The following is a 22,409-nucleotide window of genomic DNA, read 5'->3' on the forward strand; positions in this document are numbered from 1 at the left end:
TCTCTGGGCTTCCATGAATAACCAACCCCTTCCTGCTCTTGCATCCTTTGCTAATAGAATGTGAAGGGAAGGAATGGCTGTCTACTGACCAAGCCGCAGCCACGCCCTGCATCTTCGGTTTCTCTGAAGTCACCTGGTTAGGGTTTCAGATGTCCCCAGCCCCTTGGGTCATTTGTTCTCAGACAGCCTTGGGGCAGCTTAGCTCCCTGTGGAATGCTAATCACTGTCACTTTGAATGAAATTCAAGACACTGAGGTCGACCATGTGTAAAGTTCTGAGGGTGGGTTCACGGAGGGGCTCACCTGCAAACCCCCCTACCCTCTGGAACATCTATTTGTAAAGAGCCTGGCACAGAGTAGGGACTCAGTGCTTGACAGTCCCCTTCCTTCTTTTTTCTTCTTCAACCTTGCAAGAGTTGATTGGACAGTGAGTGGAGGGAGATCTGAAAAAGGAGAGTGCAAGGAATGGTCAGACTCCTCTCCGAGCAGACCACTTTCATTTCCACTGCCCATCCTCTCTAGTGGAACTCACCTGTGAAGGGCATAGTCAAGGTCAAGAGCCCATAATCTGGGCTCGTGGACCCAAAGCAATCCAAAAATATGCTTCCCGTCCTGAATTTATGTACTCAGTCTTGCCTGTGCATGCGGTTTTTCAGAGAGAAGGGTAACAGATTCCCTTGGGTTCTTTAAGGGGTTTATGACTCAGGAAAGGTGAAAACTTGCTGCTCAAAGGGAGCTTCCACATGTTGGGGTGCTCCTGGGTGCTCCCGGATGCCGTGCTAACCCTCTGCCCCATCTCGCTGCCACAGCCCAGTGTGGGGGAACCGTGCAGGAGATGGAGGGGGTGATCCTGAGCCCGGGCTTCCCCGGCAACTACCCCAGCAACATGGACTGCTCCTGGAAGATAGCACTGCCTGTGGGCTTTGGTAAGTCTCTGCAACCCCTCGGAGACAGGGGATTTCATGCCTTGACCCCTGGGCTTTATTAAAGCAACTATCTGCCAAAATCTCCCACTGCAATCACATTAGCCACATCACACGAGCTCTCTGCCTCTCTTTGTCCTCGTCTGCGATGTGAGGGTGATATTACTGCCCCACCTACCTCTTGTGGAATTGTGAGATCAGTTACAAGTAGTTGAGATGAAAGTGCTTCATAAACCTAAAACGTGGAGGAAAACATCTCAGAGATTGCTGTTATTATCGTTTGAGTAGTGAGCTAAGATCCTGGAATGGGGAATGAGAAGTTACTCAGGGATGGTTAAAGGGGAGAAAAACATCTGTTTTACGGAGACTGGACCTCAAGTTGGGCTTTGAACTCCAATATCAGATCTATCATCCTAATTAAGTTGTGCCAAGGTCAATGTGAAATTGAGTTTGCGTTCTTCATATGCACATTCTAGCTAGCCCTTGGGAATGGTAGAAGGCTTTTTCAGTGTGATAACGGAGTGTACCAGGCGTGGGAGGGAGGGCGGACAGACATTGATCTGGGTACAAAATTTAATCACTGGTGATTTATATATTATGCACTGGGACCATAATTTAACCCCGAATTTCTCTGTTGATGGGATAAAGGATGTGTGTTGACACCGAGCCAGTGGGTTGAGCATGTGGCTTCTAGGCAGGGGCTCTCTTTATTGTGGAGCCTCAGGAATGAAGATCTCCTGTTTGTTCCTCATTATTTAGCCTGGACTTGTCTTCTGGTTAGGGAAGGGGCTTTCAGGAAAAAGTAATCTAACTGGCCTTCTCGCAGTCTGGTCTGAGAAGAAAAAGGAAGCTGGCAGCCCTCCAAAGGAAGGAGCCTTATATTTAGTACCATATTCTGAAGGAAGCCGGGAGGAGTGATATGGGCACAAAGTTATGACAACTTAGGCAGCTTTGGGGAACTCCGGATTTTGAGATACTGAGGACAAAGGAGCTGGGAGACTGTACGGCTCTGCATCCAGGCTTGGGGCAAATAACCTCAGGTGACAGTGGAAGAGGGCAACATTCTAAAGAAAATAGAAGTTTAGATGGGAAGCATGTCACTGTCCTCTGTAAATCCTGATGTTCGGCTTTAGAACCCTCTCTCGCTAAGTCCTGTATGCTTATCTCACCTCTGGGGGGATACGCACACAGAACGGCCTTTCTCAGAAGACTAGGACCTCTTGTTTGCAAGTGAATGCTGGATTCTCTCCAAGTTCTCAAAAACGGCACCTGTTTCAGGGTCTGCCTAATGAGCTGCTGCATTTTCAGGTTCTGCCACTAGATGGGAGCCACAGCACGGTTCTCTTCATCTAGCTCAATTCAGAAATTCTGCAACTCTTTAAGAGCCCCTTCGGTGGACATACAGCCCTTACCCTGTGTTTGGGGTATAGCGAGTATCCATGGGAGGTGGGATGGTGTGGGATGGAATGCACAGATCCCAAAAATGATATGAACAGGGATGTTCGTTGTTAAATTATCTGTAGTTTGGGAACAATCTACATGTTTATTAATAGAGAAATGAATAAAGTGTGGTTGGATAATTCATAAGATGGAATCCATAGGTAGTTAAAATGGATGGACCGTATGTTTTGATATCAGCATGGATAGATCTTGAAAACATAATGTAGAGTAAAGAAGTTTGCAAAACTGCCTTACGGTATAATATTTACATAAATCTTAGAAACAAAATAAAATGAAATATTTCAATTTAATTTTAAAATGTGAACTGAAAGGACGTCTTCCAAATTCATGATGGTGATTGCCTCTGTGGAGGAGAAGAAGAGAATGGGACAGGGCAGGAGACAAAAGTTCTTCAAGTCTTTATTTTATTCTTTAAGTAATCAGGAGCAAAACATTTACACATATGTGTTCACTCTAAACAAACCAGAAAATATAGATGAGTAGATCTCAGAATGTTAAATCCATCTGTAATCCCGCCATGCAGAGATAGTTGCTATCAGCTTGGTTCCCTTGTCATCCTCATGAACACGCGACATTGCTGATGGCATCCGTCCCAGCACAGCGCCCCGAACAGCCTGATGCACGTAAATGCTCAATAAATATGATTAGGGAATCAATCCATATTTTTCTAGTTTTGTCAATACGAAATTGGAATTACACTGGATATGCTATTTTTTAATCTGATTTTCACAGTTAACAGTGTACAGTGGACATTTTTCTATCCTCAGTATCATTTTTTTTTAATTAGAGAAGTTATAGGTTTACAGAAAAGTCATGCAGAAAATACAGACCTCTCACATACATGCAGGTGTCCCTATTATTAAACTTTGTATTAGTGTGGTGCCTTTGTTACATTTGATTAAACAAAATTATTGTAGTTATCCTATTAACTAGAGTCCTTAAGTTACATTAGGGTTCAAATAAAATAAAATTTGTATACTAGTAACATATATACAACCTAAAACTTCCCTCCTTTAACCACATTCAAATATATAATTCAGTGGTGTTGATTACGTTCACAATGTTTTGTCACAATCACTATCATCCATTGCCAACACTTTTCTATTACCCCAAACAAAAACTCTCTACCAATCAGGCACTAACTCATTTCCTCCCACCATCCCACCTGCTGGTAATCTGTATTCTAGTTTCTGACTCTATGAATTTGCTTATTCTAATTATTTCATATGAGTTAAATCATACAATATTTGTCCTGTAGTGTCTGGCTTCTTTCACTCAGAATGATGTTTTCAAGGTTCATCCATGTTGTTACACGTATCAGTACTTCGTTCTTTTTTACAGCTGAATAATACTCCGTTGTATGTCTGTACCACATTTGTTGATCCATACAGAGGTTGGTAGACACTTGGGTTGCTTCCATCTTTTGGCAATTGTGAATAATTCCACTGTGAACGTAATTGTGCAAATATCTGTTCAAATCCCTTCTTTGAAGTATATGCCTAGAAATGATATTGCTGATCATCTACTTATGTTTCGAAGGAACTACCAAACTATTCTCCACAGCAATTGCACCATTTGGCATTCCTACCAACAATGAATGAGTGTTCCTATTTGTTCGTATCCTCTCCGACACATTATTTTCTGTTTTGTTTTTAATAGAATCCATTCTAATGGGTGTGAAATGGTATCTCATTGTGGTTTGGGTTTGTATTCATTCCCTAATGGCTAATGATCTTGAGCATCTTTTTATGTGTTTTTTTGGTCATTTATATATCTTCTTTGGAGAAAAATCTGTTCACAACTTCTGCCCATTTTTAAATTGGGTTGTTTGTCTTGTTGAATTGTAGGGCTTATTTATATATTCTGGATATTAAATCCTTATCAGATAAGTGGTTTCCAGATATTTTCTCCCATTCTGTAAGTTGTCTTTTTAAAACTTTTTATTGTGGCAGCATTCATACAACTCAAAATTTCCCATTTTAACCACCTTCAAAGGGTACAAATAGGTAGACTTAAGTACATTCATTTTATTACGCTTCCATCACCAGTAGCCATTGCTCCTTTTCACCATCTGAAACAAAAACTTCGCACCTATTGAACAGTAGCTCCCCCTCACTCTCCTCCCCTTCCCCAGCCCCTGGTAAATTATAATCTAGCATCTGGCCCAATGAAATTTGCATATTCTAGATATTTTATATAAGCAGGATCATGCAATATTTGTTCTTTTATTTCTGACGTATTTCAGCTTATCTTCAAGTTTCATCCATGTTGTAGCATGCATCAGAACTTCATTCCTTTTAACCAGTGGAAAATATTCCATTGTGTGTATATACCAGTTGTTTAATCCATTTGTCTGTTGATGAACACTTGGGTTGCTTCCCCTTTTGACTATTGTAAATAATGCTGTTTATAAACACTGGTATACAAATATCTGTTTGAGTCTGTGCTTGGAGTTTTTTGAAGTATATACCAAAGAGTGGGATTGATATGTCATTTGATAATTCCATTTTCAAATTTGAAACACCGAATTTATTTCCACAGTGGCTGTGTCATTTTATAATGCCACCAGCAATGCAACTTTCCTATATCTCCACATGCTTATTGACAAGTATTATTTTGTCCTTTTTTAAATAATATGCATCCTAGTGGGTGTGAATCTGTATCTCATTTAGCTTTGATTCACATTTCCCAAATGACCAGTAATGCTCAGTACCTTTGCATGTGCTTATTGGCCATTTGTATATGTTCTTTGGTGAACTATCTATTCAAGTCCTTCACCCATTTTTTATTTAATTATGTCTTTAATTGAATTATTTGTCTTTTTGTTGTTGAGTTTTAGAAGTTCTTTATATATTCTGGATATCAAACCCCTATCTGATATATGGTGAGCAATTATTTTCTCACATTCTGTAGGTAGAATTGTATTTACACTTTCTGGATAGTAAAAAACTTTTGATGTACAAAAGTTCTCTTGTTGGTCATGCCTTTGGTATCACCAAATCTTTTTGATTCTTGCTTTCTTAGGTCCCTTTCTTCACCATTGTCGTTGCCATTATCTTAGACACAGTCTGGTAATTTCAGGCTAGTTCTCTCTGTTACTTTTTTTTTTTTTTAACTTCCTATTTTGAAATAATTTCAAACTTACAGATAGTTGAAACATAATGCAAACCCTCTGCAGAGAATTCCAACATACTCCCCCCCAAATATCCAGATCCACCAATTTTAATGTTTTAAGAACTTTGCCACATTTCTCTGTCTGCCTGTCTACCTACCTACCTATTTTCTGAACATTTGAGACCACATACTCTGTGAACACATAATACTTAGATGAATATTTCCTGCAAAAAAGAATATTCACTTATGTAATCACCTTAAGTGCAGTTATTAAGTTTGATAAATTTAATGTTGATATAATGCTTACATTCTTCATTCCAATTTTTTCTTATGTCCAAATATTGCCCTTTTGAGCCTTTTCTCTTCCATTCTTAGATCCCATGGGGTATCGTGTATGACATTTAATTGTCATCTCTTTAATTTCTCTCTTTCTCTCTTTCCTTTTTTCTTTCTTTTTTAATTGTAGAAAGATATATAAAATATAAATCTTACCATTCCAACCCCCCCCCCAAGCATGTCGTTCAGTGGGATTAACCCCATCCACAGCGTTGCACCACACTCACCACCAGCCACTACTTTAACTTTGCCTTCACCCCAAACAGAAAACCTACATTCATTTTACAGTAACTCCCTGTTGCCCCTGCTTCACACCATGGTAACGGCTACTCTGTTTTCTGTCTCTATGAATTTGCACATTAACTGATATTTTCTTTGTGGTTACCATGGGGATTAGATTTAACATCTTAAATCTGTAAGACTCTCATTTGCTTTGATATCAACTTAACAACTTCAGTAGCATACATAAATTATGTTCCTGTACCCTTTCATTCCTCCTTTTTGTAGTTCTTGTCACAAATTACATGCCTAAGCATTATGCGCCCAAAACCATTGATTTGTCATTACCATTTATGCATTTGCGTTTTTGATCCTTTGGAAAGTAAAAAGAGGAGTTACAAACAAAAAGCTACTGTATTTGTATTTACCCATGTCATTATCTTTACTAAATATCTTTATTTCTTTATGTGGCTTCAGTCAATTATCTTTGTCCATCCCTTTCAACATGCAGACCTCATGTCAGCATTTCTTGTATGTTAGGTCTATTGATGGCAAAGTCCCTCGGCTTTTGTTATGGGACATCTTAATCCCCCCTTCATTTTTGAAAGACAGTATTGCCAGAAATAGAAATATTGATTGGCGATTTTTTGCCATCAGCATTTTAAATATGCCTTCCACTGTCTGCTTGCCTCCATAGTTTCTGATGAGAAATCAGCATTTAATCTTATTGAGGCCCCTTTTTATGTGACATGTTGCTTCCCTCTTGTGGCTTTCAGAATTCATTCTTTATCTTGGGCATTGGGCAGTTTGATTATAATATGCTGTGGTATGGATCCATTTCGGTTTATCCTGTTTAAAGTTCATGGAGCATCTTGGACATTTATATTCATGTCTTCTGTTACATTTAAAATTTTTCAGCCATTACATCTTTGAATATCCTCTCTGCCCATTTCTCCCTTTCTTCTCCCTCTGAGACTCACACAGCCCATACATCAGTGTGCTTAATGATGTCCCACAAGTTCCTCAAGCTGTTCTCTTTTCTTCATTCTTTTTTCTTTTTTCTGCTCCTCAGACTGGATGATTTTGATTGTCTTATCTTCAGGTTCACTGATTCTTCCTTCCGCCAGCTCCAATATACTGTTGAACCCGTCTAGGGTGTTGAATTTCTGTTACTGTGGTCTTCAGCTCTGTTTGGTTGCTTTTTATAATTTCTATCTCTTTATTGATATTCTCTTTAGGCTTATCTATTGTTTTCCTGATTTCCTTTAATTCTTTATCTATGTTTTCTTTTAGTACTTTGAGCATATATAGTCTTTGTCTAGAATGTCCCAGGTCTGATCCTTCTCCATTGATGCTTTCATTTTCTCCTTTGCCTGAACCATCACTTCCTGATTCTTTGCATAATTTGTAATCTTTTGATGAAAGTTGAACATTTTGATATTTTAGTGTATGATCACTGGAGCTTATAGACTCAAGGGCTGGTTCCTGAAGCTTGTATCTAGCTAGTGTTATGACAGAATTTTCCCTGAATGCTGGCTAAAAAAAAAAAAAAGAAGAAGGAGGAGGAAGAGGATAATAAGAAAAGGAGGAGGAGGAAGAAGAAGAAGGAAAAAAAAGAAAACACCTTTCTTGTCTTTGAAGATTGATCTGGGCAGTACTGTCCTTCAGGACTTATATATGCAATGAGCTTGGAGAATAGCTCTGGGCCAAAGCATAGTGGCCTCCCAGATCCTTTCTGTGCAGGCCTCTTGTCTTTGGCATGTATGGGGACCTTCCCCCATTTACACAATATGAATGTCCCCTCTGGCTCAGAAAAGTTTCCTCCTTGTCCCAGGCATTGCAGTATGTCCTACAACCAGAAATCCCTTGCCCAAGGCAGTCCAACTTGACTGCTCTCCCACAGTGTTTTTACAAGAGCTCAGTGTGCTGACCTCTACATGCAGGGCAAGTTCTGGGATGGCAAGTCCCTCAGGCCACTACCAGACAAACTGGGCCAGACATATATGCTCTATAGGTGTAAAAGGGTTGCTTTGTTCACTCCGGAACCAGGGATCTGCTCCCAGTACAAGAGTCCCTAACAAGCCAGAGAGGGGCCAGCTAGGGTGCCACAAGATCTTATCACTTTTAAGTAGACTGAAGCTTGATTTGGTGCTTATCCTATTACTGCAATCCTTTCTTGAGCTTTTAGAAAGATATTTCTTCTAGTTGTTGCTGGCTGTTCAAGCTTCTTTTTGCACAAGGGCAGAACCATAATTCGGGAGGGGCCTATAGGTTGTCTTTCTACTTTCGTGATAAAGTCCTTTGATGCACAAAAGTTTTTAATTTTGATGAAGTCCCATTTATCTATTTTTTCTTTTCTTGCTCATGTTTTGGTATAAAGTCTAAGAAACTGTTGCCCAACACACAGTCCTAAAACTGCTTCCTTGTGTTTTCTTCTAGGATTTCTATAGTTTTTGTTCTTATGTTGTTTTAAATTTTGTATTTGATGTGAAGTAGTAATCTATTTTCGTTCCTTTGTATGTGGAGTTCTAGTTTTCCCAGGACCATTTGAAGAGACTATTCTTTCTCCATTGAATAGACATGGTCCAATATCATTCTTAATAGTAATCAATTTTGAGAAACCTTATCAGTAAATAAATATTAATGTTCTCACCTCCATTCTCCAAAGAGTATATTAATATGTTGTGTGAATTTTTTTAGGTAAGTCCATTTAACTTCTCATGTTGCCAGGAGATCTTGAGTACAATAAGATTCCCAAGTATAATCTTCATTTTGATTCTTCATGGCTGATATGAGGCAACGTATTCTTCTAAGTCTTAAGTTTCTGAAGTGTCTTTGCTTAAAATTCCAGAAAATACTAGTAGTGATTTTTTGTCTTTTGGTGGGGTGAGGGTGGGGGTGTTATTTTTTGTCTTTTGGTGGGGTGAGGGTGGGGGTGTTATTTTCAAGTAAATGAGCTTATTTTAGCAAAATTATCTTTATACTGATATTAGACATATGAATTACAAATTAAGTCAAATGCTGGCTCTGAACTTTTTTTTTTTAATAAAATAAATGGACTTGGGATGGAGCTCTGAATTGATGGTCTTTACTTTTTTGACAAAGTTCAATCTTGCCTGGAGAGAAGAAACTGCCCTATACCAGCATCTTGCAAATCAAGTTCTGGAAGCCCCAATTTTGTGGGAAGTCAGTAGTAGTGAGATTTGGATACTCAGCATCAGGGGCCCTGGCAGGAAATGCTTTCATGCTATGGCCCCTTTGAAGCAGGGCTGTACTGCCCTGGGTTCTGTCTGCTTCTGTCTTGCTCCCAGGAGCTTACATCCAGTTCCTGAACTTCTCCACTGAGCCCAACCACGACTTCATAGAAATCCGGAACGGCCCCTACGAGACCAGCCGCCTGATGGGGAGGTTCAGTGGCAGCGAGCTCCCAAGCTCCCTGCTCTCCACCTCCCATGAGACCGCCGTGTACTTCCACAGCGACCACTCCCAGAACCGGCCAGGATTCAAGCTGGAATATCAGGGTAAGGATGATAATTGCTCCTTGAGCCATCCTCATTTCTTACCCACAATCACAGACCTAAAGAAGGGGGAGTGGTGGGGAGATGAGCCCATGCATGAGGCTTCCTCTTACACTCGAGGCTTCCAAACCCATATTTGACAAGCTTTAAATTCTCCCACGACCTTTCCCAAGGTGGCAGGCCCAACAGTGCCCTCTGGTACTCCACCTCTGTAGACATCAGACCGCCAACAGCTTTCCCTGGGCAAGGGGCCCATCTGTTCCCTCTCAGGCAACCCCTGGGTGCCCCACCAGCCCCTTCCCCTCAGCCTTGATCCAGCTTAATTATGCACTCTGGTTCTTCCCCTGACTGTCAGGCCCAGTTAGGCTCAGCACGGCTCCTACTATGACGGAGCATTCCAGTAGCAGTCCCTGGAGCACCCACTGAGGCTTGCACGATGAGTCAGGTCCATTTGCTCCTGCTGAGGGTTTTCTTATGTGAGACCCAAGCAAGCTTACTGCGACTTTTCTGAGACTTACTGAGATGAATGACAGGCACCACTCCTCCTCCACAGTTTCCCTGGCAACACCCCCATCACCTCCAACTCAGGCTTCCCTCCGTGTGACGGGCCATCATCTGAGGTTGTGAAAATTGTGCACGACCTGTGCACTGTGCAGGGCGGCCCTGGAGAAGCCAGCTTCTTACCCTGATCCCTCCCCGGTGTGACTGACTGAACTATTTCCCAGATTCTTTCGCTGATTTTGTGTGTGTGTGGTTTATTGTGTTCCCAATACACACATATGCTTATAAAAGAAAGTTAGTCTTATAGATGGTTTTGTTAGCACCTCATAAAAAGTCAACATTTTCTCAAATTTGGTGTCTATTTCCCTTTTTTTTTCCTGAACATGTATTTTAGTATTTTAACCAAAATTGGATCATACTATAAATACTATTTTGCAATTTTTTAGTGCTAACTTTTAGTTACACAGAAAATTCACTATATATTCATCTTGTTAAAAAAAAAAAGAAAAGAAAAGAATTAAAACATTGCAGGTAAGGTGAAAGCTCTTTTTGTCTGCCACCTCCAAATCCAGGATTATCCCCTGGAAATGACCACTGTTATTTTGGGGTGATCTTTCCCCAATCTTCCACGCATCAGCCTACATACGTTTTATGTACCTGTGGAAAATATGCAATGTTTTATAAGTTTTTTGGTTGTTTTTCTACATATTATAATGTTCTGAGATTTATTTTTTTCACTGCAGAAGCAATGTGTCTCAGACAGAGAATAGTTACTGACAGAGAACAGTGACTGAGCATTGGGCCTGTCGTCTAGGGAAAGCCTTCGAATGTTCTCCCGCCCGGTGGATGCATTTGGAGCAGTTACGAAAGGGTGGTCTCCTCAGAGTGCTTGGGCCAGTCTCTGAAGATCTTGTCACCTCAGGGAAAGCCTCAGTAGGAATCGAGGCTCTCATGCTGCCTTACTTTTCCCAGGCTGCTATGACAGAGTGCCTCAGACTATTTGGCTTAAACCACAGGAATTTATTGCTTCAGCCTTGGAGGCTAGGAGTCCAAGCTCCAGGTGTCAGCAGGACCAAGCTTGCTCTGAAGTCTGTAGTTCGCAGGCAGCCCAAAACTCAGCCTCTGCCTCCGCCATGTGGCTGCCTCTCTCTCCCCATCTGTTCCCCATTTATAGGTACTAGTCATACTGGGTTAGGGGACCTTCCTGGTTCTGTTTGGCCTCATCTTAACTAATGACATCTTCAAAACTCCTATGTGCAATGTGTGCAAATGAGTTCACATGCATAGGTGGGGGGCAGGCTTGAACATGTCTCCGTGGGGAATGTGATTCAGTCCATAACACACGCACTGACGCTCCCTCTCTGGGACACACGCGGCGCCTCTCACCGAGGCATCTCCTATCAAAGGCCTGGGTGATGTCCCTGGGGCTTCTCCTTGGGGACAAACGCAAGTATTGACAATGTCACTGCGGTGACAGAGACATCTGCTCCCGGGTCCACCCCATGCGCCGTGCTTTCCTCCACCCTTAAGGTGGGCACAGCCCTGCCCACAGAGGCTGTGTGATGGGATAAGCCACTCTTGCTGCAGTTCCTGCGTGATAAACCCCCCACCCCGTCCTTGTCAAGACTGTCTCTCTGTGGCAGGCTCAGCCTCTCCTTTGACTCCTTCCTGTAAAGACGTAACTGCTGCCTCAGGCTCAGACCCACTCGCGCTGAGCAAGTTTGGAAGTTCTTCTCCAGAGGCTTCCCCCGCAAGGGGCCTGGGATCCCTGAAGCTTCGGGAAGTGACCAGTTCACACGCCTGTTAGCGCTCCTCTCTGTGGGAGTCCATTACTCCCACTGAGTCTTCACTGGACAAGCGAGTGGCGCCCACTTCCCCTGCTGAGGATTCTCCCTGAGTTTGTGTGCTCTGGGGGCAGGATTCTAACTGTGCCTGCAGAGGCCCAGCGCCCCCGCTAACTTCCCCGCGCGCGAGGCTGACTGTGTCCTCTGGGATTCCACTCTGCCTGGGCCCTTCTCCTCCCACTTAAATTTTGCCTTCACGAATTGCCCAGATATAACCCCTGAGGCGTCCCTCAGGTCACAGGCCTGGCTGTTCCCTCCGCGCCTTCCCATGTGCAACAACAGCCCTGCATTGGTTTCCTGAAGCTGCTGTAACAAATTGCCAAGCTGGTGGCTGAAAACAACAGAAATTTATTCTCTCACTGCCCTGGAGGCCGCAGGTCCGAAATCAAAGCTTCCACAGCGTTGGTTCCGTCTGGACGCTCTGAGCGAGAATCCGTTCCCTGCCTCTCTCACGTCTCGTGGCTACTGGCAGTGCTTTCTTGGCTTATGAGTCCATTACTCCATTCTTTGTTTCCATCATCGCATGGCCTTCTCCCCAGTCTGTGCCTTCTTTTAGAAGGACCCTTGTCACCAGATTTAGGGCCCATCCTAATCCAGGATGATGTCATCTCAAGATCCTTTTCCAAATAAAACCACATTCACCAGTTCCAGGCAGATGCCTCTTTGGGGAGCTGCCACTGACCCCATGCCAAGTCCACCCCATGACAAGGTGGTGTCAGGTCACCTGCTCCCCCTCAGACTTGTGCTCTGTGACAAGCCAGCTTCCATTATGGTGTCCCATTCTTGATAATCTCAACTTCTCCTAACTTACCACTAATTCCAGAGACCTCCTTCCTCTGAGGCCTCTTAATCTGTGACAGACCCAAATAGTTCTCCCTCACTAATAGGCTGTTCTAGTTTGCTAGCTGCTGGAATGCAACACACCAGAGACAGATTGGCTTTTAATAAAAGGGGATTTATTTTTGTTAGTTCTTCAGAGGAAAGGCAGCTAACTTTCCACTGAGGTTCATTCTTACGTGGGAAGGCACAGGGTGATCTCTGCTGGCCTTCTCTCCAGGCTCCTGGGTTCCAACAACTTTCCCCGGGGTGACTTCTTTCTGCATCTCCAAAGGCCTGGGCTGAGCTGCGAGTGCTGAGATGAGGTATGCTGAGCTGCTTGGGCTGTGCTAAGTTGCTCTCTCTCATTTAAGCATCAGCCAATTAAGTCAAACATCATTCATTGCAGCAGGCACGCCTCCTAGCCAACTACAGATGTAATCAGCAACAGATGAGGTTCACATACCATTGGCTCATGTCCACAGCAGCAGAAGTAGGTGCCTTCACCTGGCCAAGCTGACAACTGAATCTAACTACCACATAGGCCCACATTCATCACTTCTTATCCGACAGTGCCGCTTTGCCCTGGGGAGAGGTACTTTGTGAAACAAGCTCCAACTACTCACCCCAGGATTTTCCTTCATGGGAAAACCTGGTTTCATGAAAAAGCCACCTGTGCCCACTAAAGCTGTTTCTATCGGTCAGGCTCAGCTCTCTGGAGTTCCTCTACTGGCTTTGGAAGCGGTCCGGCTCCTTATTCTTTCTCAGTATTCTTCCAGCTAGACACTAAACCTCCTAGGCTGAGTCTTCCCTTCTGGTAAATATTCCTTCAAAATTTAGTAGTGGCATGAGGGACTCCTCCCAGTCTGACAGGCTTAACTTCTTTCATGAAGACCTCTCAGGAGGTGGGGGGACGTGCAAGGGTAGTTCAGTGGTAGAATTCTCACCTGCCATGGGAGGGACCTGCGTTCAATTCCCGGTCCATGTACCTCCCCCAAAACAAACAGACAAAGCAAGCAAACAAAAATTCAACAGATGGTGCTGCAATAACAGGATACTCCCATGGAAAATATAATGAAGTGGTAGAATTCTCACCTGCATGTGGGAGACCCAGGTTCTGTTCCTCATCCATGTACTTCCCCAAAAACAAACAAACAAAAATTCAACAAATAGTGCTGCAATAACGGGATACTCACATGGAAAAAAATAATGAAATGTGACCCTGCCATACAGTATACAAAAAAAAAAAAAAACCCTTGCCAGGAAAATCATGTTTAGAAAGAGCCTAACAAAATGGCTAAGACATATAATTGTCCCAGGACATTAGGTAGCATTATCATTTTTTTTTAAATCTTGGCACTCTATTTGAAATTGTATCTTTTCCCACTGTCATGTCTTCCCTTTGGGACACAGCCTCTGCCTCTCACTAAGGAATTCTTTGGGAAAGTTAACGATTCTTCCTCTTGAGTTTTATTTCTGACCTGTAGGCCTAACCTCTCCCTTTGAAGCATCTTCAAGTGGAACAGACTGAGATTTCTCTCAATATGAAAGAAATTCAGGTGCTGTCACTGGAGTTTCTGTCTTTGAAAAGCCCAGCTCCTTCCACTTGAGACAACTCCCGTAAAAGGCGCCCACTCACTCTCGTTAAGACTGCTTCTGGCTTTAGGTCCACTTGTTCCCGCTGAGGCTTCTCTTTCTAATAAAGGCCCAGCCCGGCCCAAGTGCCTATCTGTGTGATAGGTCCACCGCTTCCAGTCGGGTTTTCATCTCTGAATTCACACAGACCCCTGTGCTCACCTGGCCACATCTCTCCTTGAGCTGGCCAGCTCAGACGCTCCCACCACAGCTTCCCAATTTTTATAAGCACCCAATATCCCTGATGACTTCCCAGTGAAACCTTCTGAGACCTCACCGTACCATATTGAATGAAGGATGCATAACCACCACCATCACAGAGTGCATGCATGGGAAATGTTAGCTTTGTGAGCATTGTTATTTTTATTGCTATTACAATGCATCCACTATCACGGAAGATTCGCTGGGTCTCAACCACTCCCACTGAGAGTTTCCACTCTAGGAAAGTTCCATCTGTTCCCACTGCTGATCTCCAGTGTAGGGCGGACCTGGTTCTGCCACCAAGGCTGTTCTTTGCCCTGTGCCCCCAGATACTTGAATGCTTTGCAGTATGGCCCACACTCAGCAGATCCCTCAGCAGCCTTTCTCTGTTTAAGAATCCTCAGCTACTTCCACCAAATTGTCTCCTTTGGTGTCAGGTCCGCCCTTTCACATGGAAGCAGCATTCCTGACAGAGTGATTTGTCTTGTATGACAGAGTCAGGCATTCCTTTCAGCCAGCCAGAGAGAAACTTCTCTCCTTGCCAGGTCCCACCAAGGTATAGTACTTCCTGATGGGTTCTAATTTCTCAGAGTCAGAAAGATCCCACTTAAATCCTTACTGCACTCATTTCTATGTTTGTGATTTTGATCACTGTTTTTATGGTTAAATGAGATAAGCAGCATGAAAGAACCTAGGGGCACAGTAAATATCGGTTCTATCTAGCAATGTCTTCCTTGAATCTCCTTTTCCCCTAGAAATAATAATAGATAACATTTTTTGAACTCTTAGTGTGTGTCAGCACTTTGCAAAAAGCCATGCAAATATTATCCTACTTAATTCTCCATTTTATAAATAGGAAAATCAAAGCAGAGAGAAGTTAAATAACTTGCTGAAAGCCAAAGTTAGTGAATGACAAAAGTCTGTCTGAGCCCCAGTCTTGGTACTTTACCACAATGCTAACTCTCTGCCGTTGCTATATTCTGGTTGGGGAGAAAATGCCCAAACAGAATAAAACCGCCTTGTCTCTTGATCATTTCCAGCCTATGAACTTCAAGAGTGCCCAGACCCAGAACCCTTTGCCAATGGCATCGTGAGGGGAGCTGGTTACAACGTTGGACAATCAGTGACCTTCGAATGCCTCCCAGGATATCAACTGATTGGCCACCCTGTCCTCACATGTCAGCACGGCACCAACCGGAACTGGGACCACCCCCTGCCCAGGTGTGAAGGTATGTTCCTACCTGGTCATTCTTCCCCAGGGGGTTAGAGAGATTGATCTAGAGCAATCCCACATTCCATCTGCCTGCACCATGGGATCACCCAGGCTGTACGGTCCAGGCAAATGTTCTCCATCCTGTTCTCCTATGGATGGGACCAAGCCTAGCTGGGCAAGAGTGTACTGAGGACAGAGCTCTGTGCCAGCCCTTGGGAGGAGATGTGGGCCCATCCCTAAGGAGCCACAGCCAAAGGGAAGACATACCCAGCCCTTGGGAAGATCTGAAGAGGTAGGCATTCCCGGTTGGAAGGGAAAACTGCATGAGAGTGTAGAAGCCCAGTGGTTTGCTGAGGTCCCTAAGGAAAAAGGGAATGAAGTCTCTTTCTAGGAAACCTCTTGCTCTACTCTTCACTTGCCACCTCCCCTTATTCTTTCTCTCCCACATATTCTCTCCCAGCCTGGAGAGAGCTGAGTTTGCAGTAAGAGGGAGCTAGATGTCACACTTTCCTGAATCTTCTTCCTTAACCACAAAGAGGAATGGGAGGTCAGCTCTGCCTCTACCACTTTCTACACACCTCTCAGGTCTACACATCTCAGCTCTATTTTCTTTCCTTTTTCTCTCTTGGGGCCCAGCATTTGCCACTGAAGAGAAGCTAGAATTTGTCTTGAAAAGGGAAAGGTTGTCTGGGGTACTTTAGCTCTGGAGAAAATGTCCCAGTGCTGGAATCAGATTGTCCTGGGTTCCATCCCTGGCTGTGTGACATTGGCCAAGACAGTTCACCTCTCTGAGCTTCAGTTTCTTCATTGGTAAAATGGGCCTTATCATGCCTACTTCACAGGAGCTGGGAGGATTTAATAGAAGGCTTGTATAAAGCATCTAGCACAACAGCTAGCTCATGGACAGTGAGTAAGTATCAGTTCTCCATAGAAAAAGTGACCTTGTTTGCAGAACTGAGCTGTTCTGGTGTTGGAATATAAGACCTCAGTTTCTAAAAATATTAAATTTTTTCAGATTGCCAGAACCATCTGTGTGCATAACCAGTTGATCTTTCTTGAACTGTTGGTTGACCATAACTATGTTACAAGCTTTTTGCTGATGTCTTTCAAAGGGCTAGAACCTCCCACAGCTGCCTTTAGGAATGTTCCGGGGGGTGCCCCTAAGATGTTAGGGTCATTTGAGGAAAGGATGTTAAATTCTCCCTCCAATGGCTCATCTGTGAAAGGATGACAATGATCATGTGCCTGCCACTGGGTATCCATGAAGAGACGACTGTCGAAAGCAACTCCCATAAAGTGACATAAGAGGAGGATGATATTGTCATAGCCCCAAACAAGGACTCCAGGCAAGATGGCAGGAAAGTGTCTCCCCCAGAATAGCGGGGATTGGGTGGTGGATTTATAGCCACCGATAGGGGAGGCACAAGGATCCAGCAGTGTCTTTTACCCACTTCAAAATGTCCAGCAAAGCATGGATCAAGGACCCCTCTTACAGGGCAGGCAAGAAGGCGTGTTTTCCCATCTTTGTCCTCTCTCCTTGGGCAGCCTTAAGGATGATGGTTTCAATTGTGTGTCACAGAGCAGATGAGAGGAGTGGAGAGTGACAAGTTTTCCCCACCCCTGGGGCAGCTGTGAGAGGATGGCAGGGCTAGGGTCTGTTGTCATGGATTCTTAGAGCCCTGCAGTCTGGGCCAAAGAGGGGCATAGCCTGCCTTCACCCATGCCAGGGCCCCGTGGCAGAGGCCTGAGGGCAACCGTGAACTAAAGCCGTCCCCACCTGTCTGGGGTAGTCTGCTGCCTTGGTCTCAGTAAATGTCACTGCTCCTCAGAGCCTCTGTTTTCCCAACTGCCCCCGGAGGATCTGGTGAGAACAAAGCTCAGTGGGGAGCTGGCATGGGGGATGACAGGTGGGGGCAGTAAGGGGAGCTCCTGCTGAGGCTGGGCACCCAAATTTGAAAATAAAATACTACCAAGCCTTACACACAGCCTGTGAAGACGACCCTCTTCTGAAACCTTAACCAATGCCTCCACCTCCCGCCAGGCCAGCTCCCTCTGGGCGCAGTGGAAAGGGTGGCTCTCCTCCTCCTCAGACCCCTCAGGGAGCTGGAGCTAACCCCCTCCCTCGCACCTGTCTTTTAAATGCTCCCTTGCTTTTCAGTCCTTCATCAGCATTTTAAACCTTCTAAATTCTCTTTTTTTGTACATTTGAATTCCCTTTTTTAAACAATCCACCTTCATCCCACCTTCCCCATCAATAACTTACTGTCTCTCTTTTCCCTTCTCAGGTATCTTTTATGAAACGGATCTTAAAGACAAACCCTCTTTTTATATCGGTTTTTAATTCTTCTTGTGGTTATGCCCATAACTCTAGATACTATTCTTGTCTTTTTAAAAAATTAACTTCATCTTTTAAATTGAAGTATAATGTGCATTCAGAAGTACATATGTATTAAATTTACAACCTAATTATTTTATATATATATTTATATGTTTGTGTGTCTGCCACCTACATCAAGATATTGAACATTTTCAATATCTCAGAAGCTTCCTCATATCTTTTTCCCGGCACTATTCTTCCCTATGGGTAACTACTATTTTAAATTCTACCACCATAGATTTGTTTTGTGTATTCTTGAACATCACATAAATGTGTCTGCCTTCTTTGGGCCATCATTATGGTTAGGAGATTCATTCATATAGTTACTTGTATCCATTCATTCTTTTTTATTGCTATGTGGTATTCCAATGGATGACTATACCATAATTTACTGATACGTTCCACTGCCAATGAACATTTGTGTTGTTTCCTAATGGCTATTTTGAATAAAGCTGCTGTGAATATTGTTGTACAGGTCTTTTGGCAGCTATATGTAGACTCATTTCTCTTTAGTAAATACTCAGGAGTAGAATTTCTGCATTATAGGGTAGGTATAACCCTATATGTTTAGTAGATATTGCCAGTTTTCAAAGGGATTGTATCCATATACACTCCTACCAGCAGTGAGGACAGCGTGTGACAGCTGCATTTGCTCACATCCTCACCAACACTTAGCATTTTCAGTCTTTTTCATTTTAGTCATTCTCCTGGGTATGTGGTGGTGTCTTATTATGGTTCTTATTTACATTTTCCCAATGAGTAATCATGTTGAGTACCTTTTCATGTGCTTGTCCTTTTTGAAATCCTTTCTTGTGAAGTGCCTATTCAAGTCCTATTTGAACTCAGATTTTCATTGCTTTGTAGGGATTATACTTCTTGGTTTTCAACACTAATATCTATTGACTCCCCGTTATAAAAGATTAAGATTAAATATGATGTTTTTATTTTACATCACTCTCTTCTACTCCTCTTTTCCAAGTGTACAACATCTATGTTAGTATTTTCAGTTCTGTGTTTGTCATCTTTATCATTTGAACTAATACAATGAAACCTCTATTTCTAGTTCCATTGAACTTCAACAGTACCTCTGGTCTTTCCACTTTTAAAATGAGGCTAATTTATGTTTCTCGAGGATGACTGAATAATGATACTGCTGTCACAGTGTGACTTTGTGATTGTGAAAAGCTTGTCTCTGATGCTCCTTTTATCTACCTTGTCAAGAAACAGTAGAACATATGGAATAAAAATAAATAATCGGGGAACAAATGTTAAAATAAATTTAGTTTGAAATGCTAGTGAGGGGTAAGGGGTATGGTATGTATAATCTTTTTTTTTCTGTTATTGTTTTATTTCTTTTTCTGTTTTCTTTTTGTTTATTTTTCTGAATTGATGCAAATGTTCTAAGAAATGATGAATATGCAACTATGTGATGATATTGAGAATGAATATATATGTAGAACAGAATTATATGTTAATGTTTTTGTTTGTTTGTTCTTAATTTTTTTAATTAATAAATAAATTTTTTAAAAAGACTACAAAAAAAATGAGGTTAATTAGTGCTCCTAACCTTTCTTCTATCTTCTCTCATCTCTTCCCACACCTCTGCCAGCTACACTTTCAAATTACCGAGAATTTAACCTTCACCTTCTTTGCTGTAACTCCTACTAAGTCATCAATGTTTTCCCTATAGTTTGAACCCTAAAACTAAGACGCCTATATAACAATGTTTACGTTATTATGATGATGTAAACCTTATTTGAGATTGGACGAAGTCACATGCCAGCATTGCATGTCATTTTATGAGGATTCAGTGCTGTGAATCCTGGACTGCTTAAAGGAGAGTGTTTCTGACATCAGATCAACTGAATTCACTTCCCTTACATTTCATCAGTCACTTAAAGTCATACCTTACGATTTGCTTCATATTTGAACCATGACTTTTTCATATATATTTTTTGTTTCTCCTGAACTCAATGCTTTTGTTTTTTTCTTGCATGTTTTGTTTTTCTTACATCCTCAAAATCTGGGTGGCTTAATACAATAAAGGTTTATTTATCGCTCCCATAAAGTCCAAGGCACATTGGGCACCCCATCTCCATCTTCTAACTACTTCTAGCTGGGACCCTCAAGTGTACTCTTGCAGGGGAAGGGAGGAGACACATTGATTCTTAGCTGTCTCAACCAGAAGTGGCACGTATCCCTTCTGTTCACAGTCCATTGATCAGAACTAGTTGTATGACCCTAACTTAATGGTCAGAGAGGCTGGAATATGAGGGAGCACATGCGAGGCCTTTGTTCTAGTCCAGCCAGACGTTTCATTCACGAAGCTGGAGCCCAGCATCAGAAGTCTACTTCCATAAACTGTGATGGCAGTGGTGCAGCTTGCTTGCCACTTAACTGTATACCTAAGCAGAGCACGTACTTAATCTTTGGGTTGTTGAAGGAGATGCATGAGCTTCGGAGTGAATATAGCAGTTCAAAAAAATACTTTCATTTTTTTGGACCTGCGTATTTAGCTGTTTGATGTGCTTCTTGTGTTTCAAATACAAGACTGCTACAATGACATCAAAATATTCAAAGATGAAATCTTATTTGTTACTGCCCTTCTAATTTCTTTTTATTTAGAATCATGATAAAGAATAAAGTTGTATATTAAATATCTAAAATAGAGAAAGAGAGAGAGTGCTAAAGGTGAATACTTTGATTTTGTTTGGTTGGTTTTTCTGGTTTGTTACTTGGTGAGGTAGGGTAAGTCCCTGGCTACCAGATGCTCTTCTATAGAGGGTGGTGTTGGAAGGATCTGGGAATGTCAGTTATTCTGTCTACACACATTTTTTAATCCCTGTTCCCTTCCCCATAACTCATTCCTACTCTTGTTGCAACTCTTATTTCTGAGTCCAAAGCTTCTCTTGGATTTCTTAGAACAGATCAGCTCCCTCCTCATGTCCCTTAGGCTGAAGTTGTATCTTTTAGAAATGTGTTTGGATCTTTTAATGGTGTCTTCTGAGTCTCTTCATGGTGGACTTTATTTCCTTTTTACTCCTCATTTGTCTTTTTATGGCATCAAAGGAGAGAGAAGACTGCAATGCTTTTCTCAGTCTATCTTCTTGAATCAGAAGCCCTTCTCCCTCCTTGAAAAACTCCCTTCTCTTGGTTTCTTTGATATCACATTCTCTAGCTTTACCTGTGTCAGGTCATCTCTTCCTTTTTCTTCCTCATAAGTGTTGTTCTTTGAATTTCTTTCCTATACCTTCCTTCCTTTATCCCCTCTCATGTATCCAAATGCCATCTTTATCTGCAACTTCATCTCTTTCCTGAGTTCCATATCTGTATATCCGATTGTTTACCAAATACCTTTGCCGAATACCCAAAGGCATATAAATCTCAATATATTCACTCTGAAGTCATCATTTTTCTGCCATTAGGTCTGAAATATCTATCAGCAAAGGGCACCACTAGTTGCCTGGTTACTCAACCCTTAATTTGGGCCCATCTTCAGTGCTTCCCTCTTGCTTGTCTCCCATATTCACTGAGTCCTATTACTTCCACATCCTAAATATCTTTCAAATGCATCCTCTTCTCTCCTATCCACTGCTTCTACCATTGTCTAGGCTGCTACATAGATGAGCCAACTCACTGGTCTCCCAACCTTCAGTCTTACTCTCCTCAATCCTTTCTTCACAGTGTACCAAGAATGTTCCTTCAAAACCATCAATATGATCCTGACAACCCGCTGCTTAGATGCCAGCAAGACTTCCCCACTTCCCTTAGGGTAAATTCCAAACCCCTTAATATGCCTAGTCCTTGCTTAGCTGCCAATATTCTCTACATCCGTGGACTTAATGCTCTGGCTAAGCTGAAACCCCTTTGGTTTCCCAATTGTGGAATTGTGTTAGTTAGATTCAGTTGTCAACTTGGCCAGATGAGCATACCTAGTCTTGTTGCTTCGGACATAAGCCAATGGTACATGAACCTCATCTGTTGCTAATTACATCTGCAGTCAGCTAGGAGGCGTGTCTGCGGCAATGAGTGACGTTTGACTTAATTGGCTGGTGTTTAAATGAGAGAATGCAAGGTAGCACAGCCTAAGCAGCTCAGCATTCCTCATCTCAGTACTTGCAGCACAGCCCAGGCCTTTGGAGATGCAGAAAGAAGTCACCCCGGGGAAAGTTATTGGAACCCAGGGGCCTGGAGAGAAGACCAGCAGAGACCATCCTGTGCCTTACACGTAAGAAAGAACCTCAGTGGAAAG

General features: G+C 42.6%; 1 protein-coding gene across 1 annotated transcript in view; it reads left to right on the forward strand.

Annotated features, from left to right (window-relative positions):
• CSMD2 (CUB and Sushi multiple domains 2) overlaps positions 1–22,409 on the forward strand; it is a 609,437-nt gene that overhangs the window by 477,105 nt on the left and 109,923 nt on the right. The window contains exons 40-42 of the mRNA XM_077150390.1: positions 809–925; positions 9,364–9,573; positions 15,608–15,796. Coding sequence (XP_077006505.1) covers positions 809–925; positions 9,364–9,573; positions 15,608–15,796 — 516 coding nt within the window. The remainder of the gene's footprint in view (positions 1–808; positions 926–9,363; positions 9,574–15,607; positions 15,797–22,409) is intronic.

This window comes from Tamandua tetradactyla, chromosome 2 (genome assembly GCF_023851605.1).
Source record: "Tamandua tetradactyla isolate mTamTet1 chromosome 2, mTamTet1.pri, whole genome shotgun sequence".
Lineage (NCBI taxonomy): Eukaryota > Metazoa > Chordata > Mammalia > Pilosa > Myrmecophagidae > Tamandua > Tamandua tetradactyla.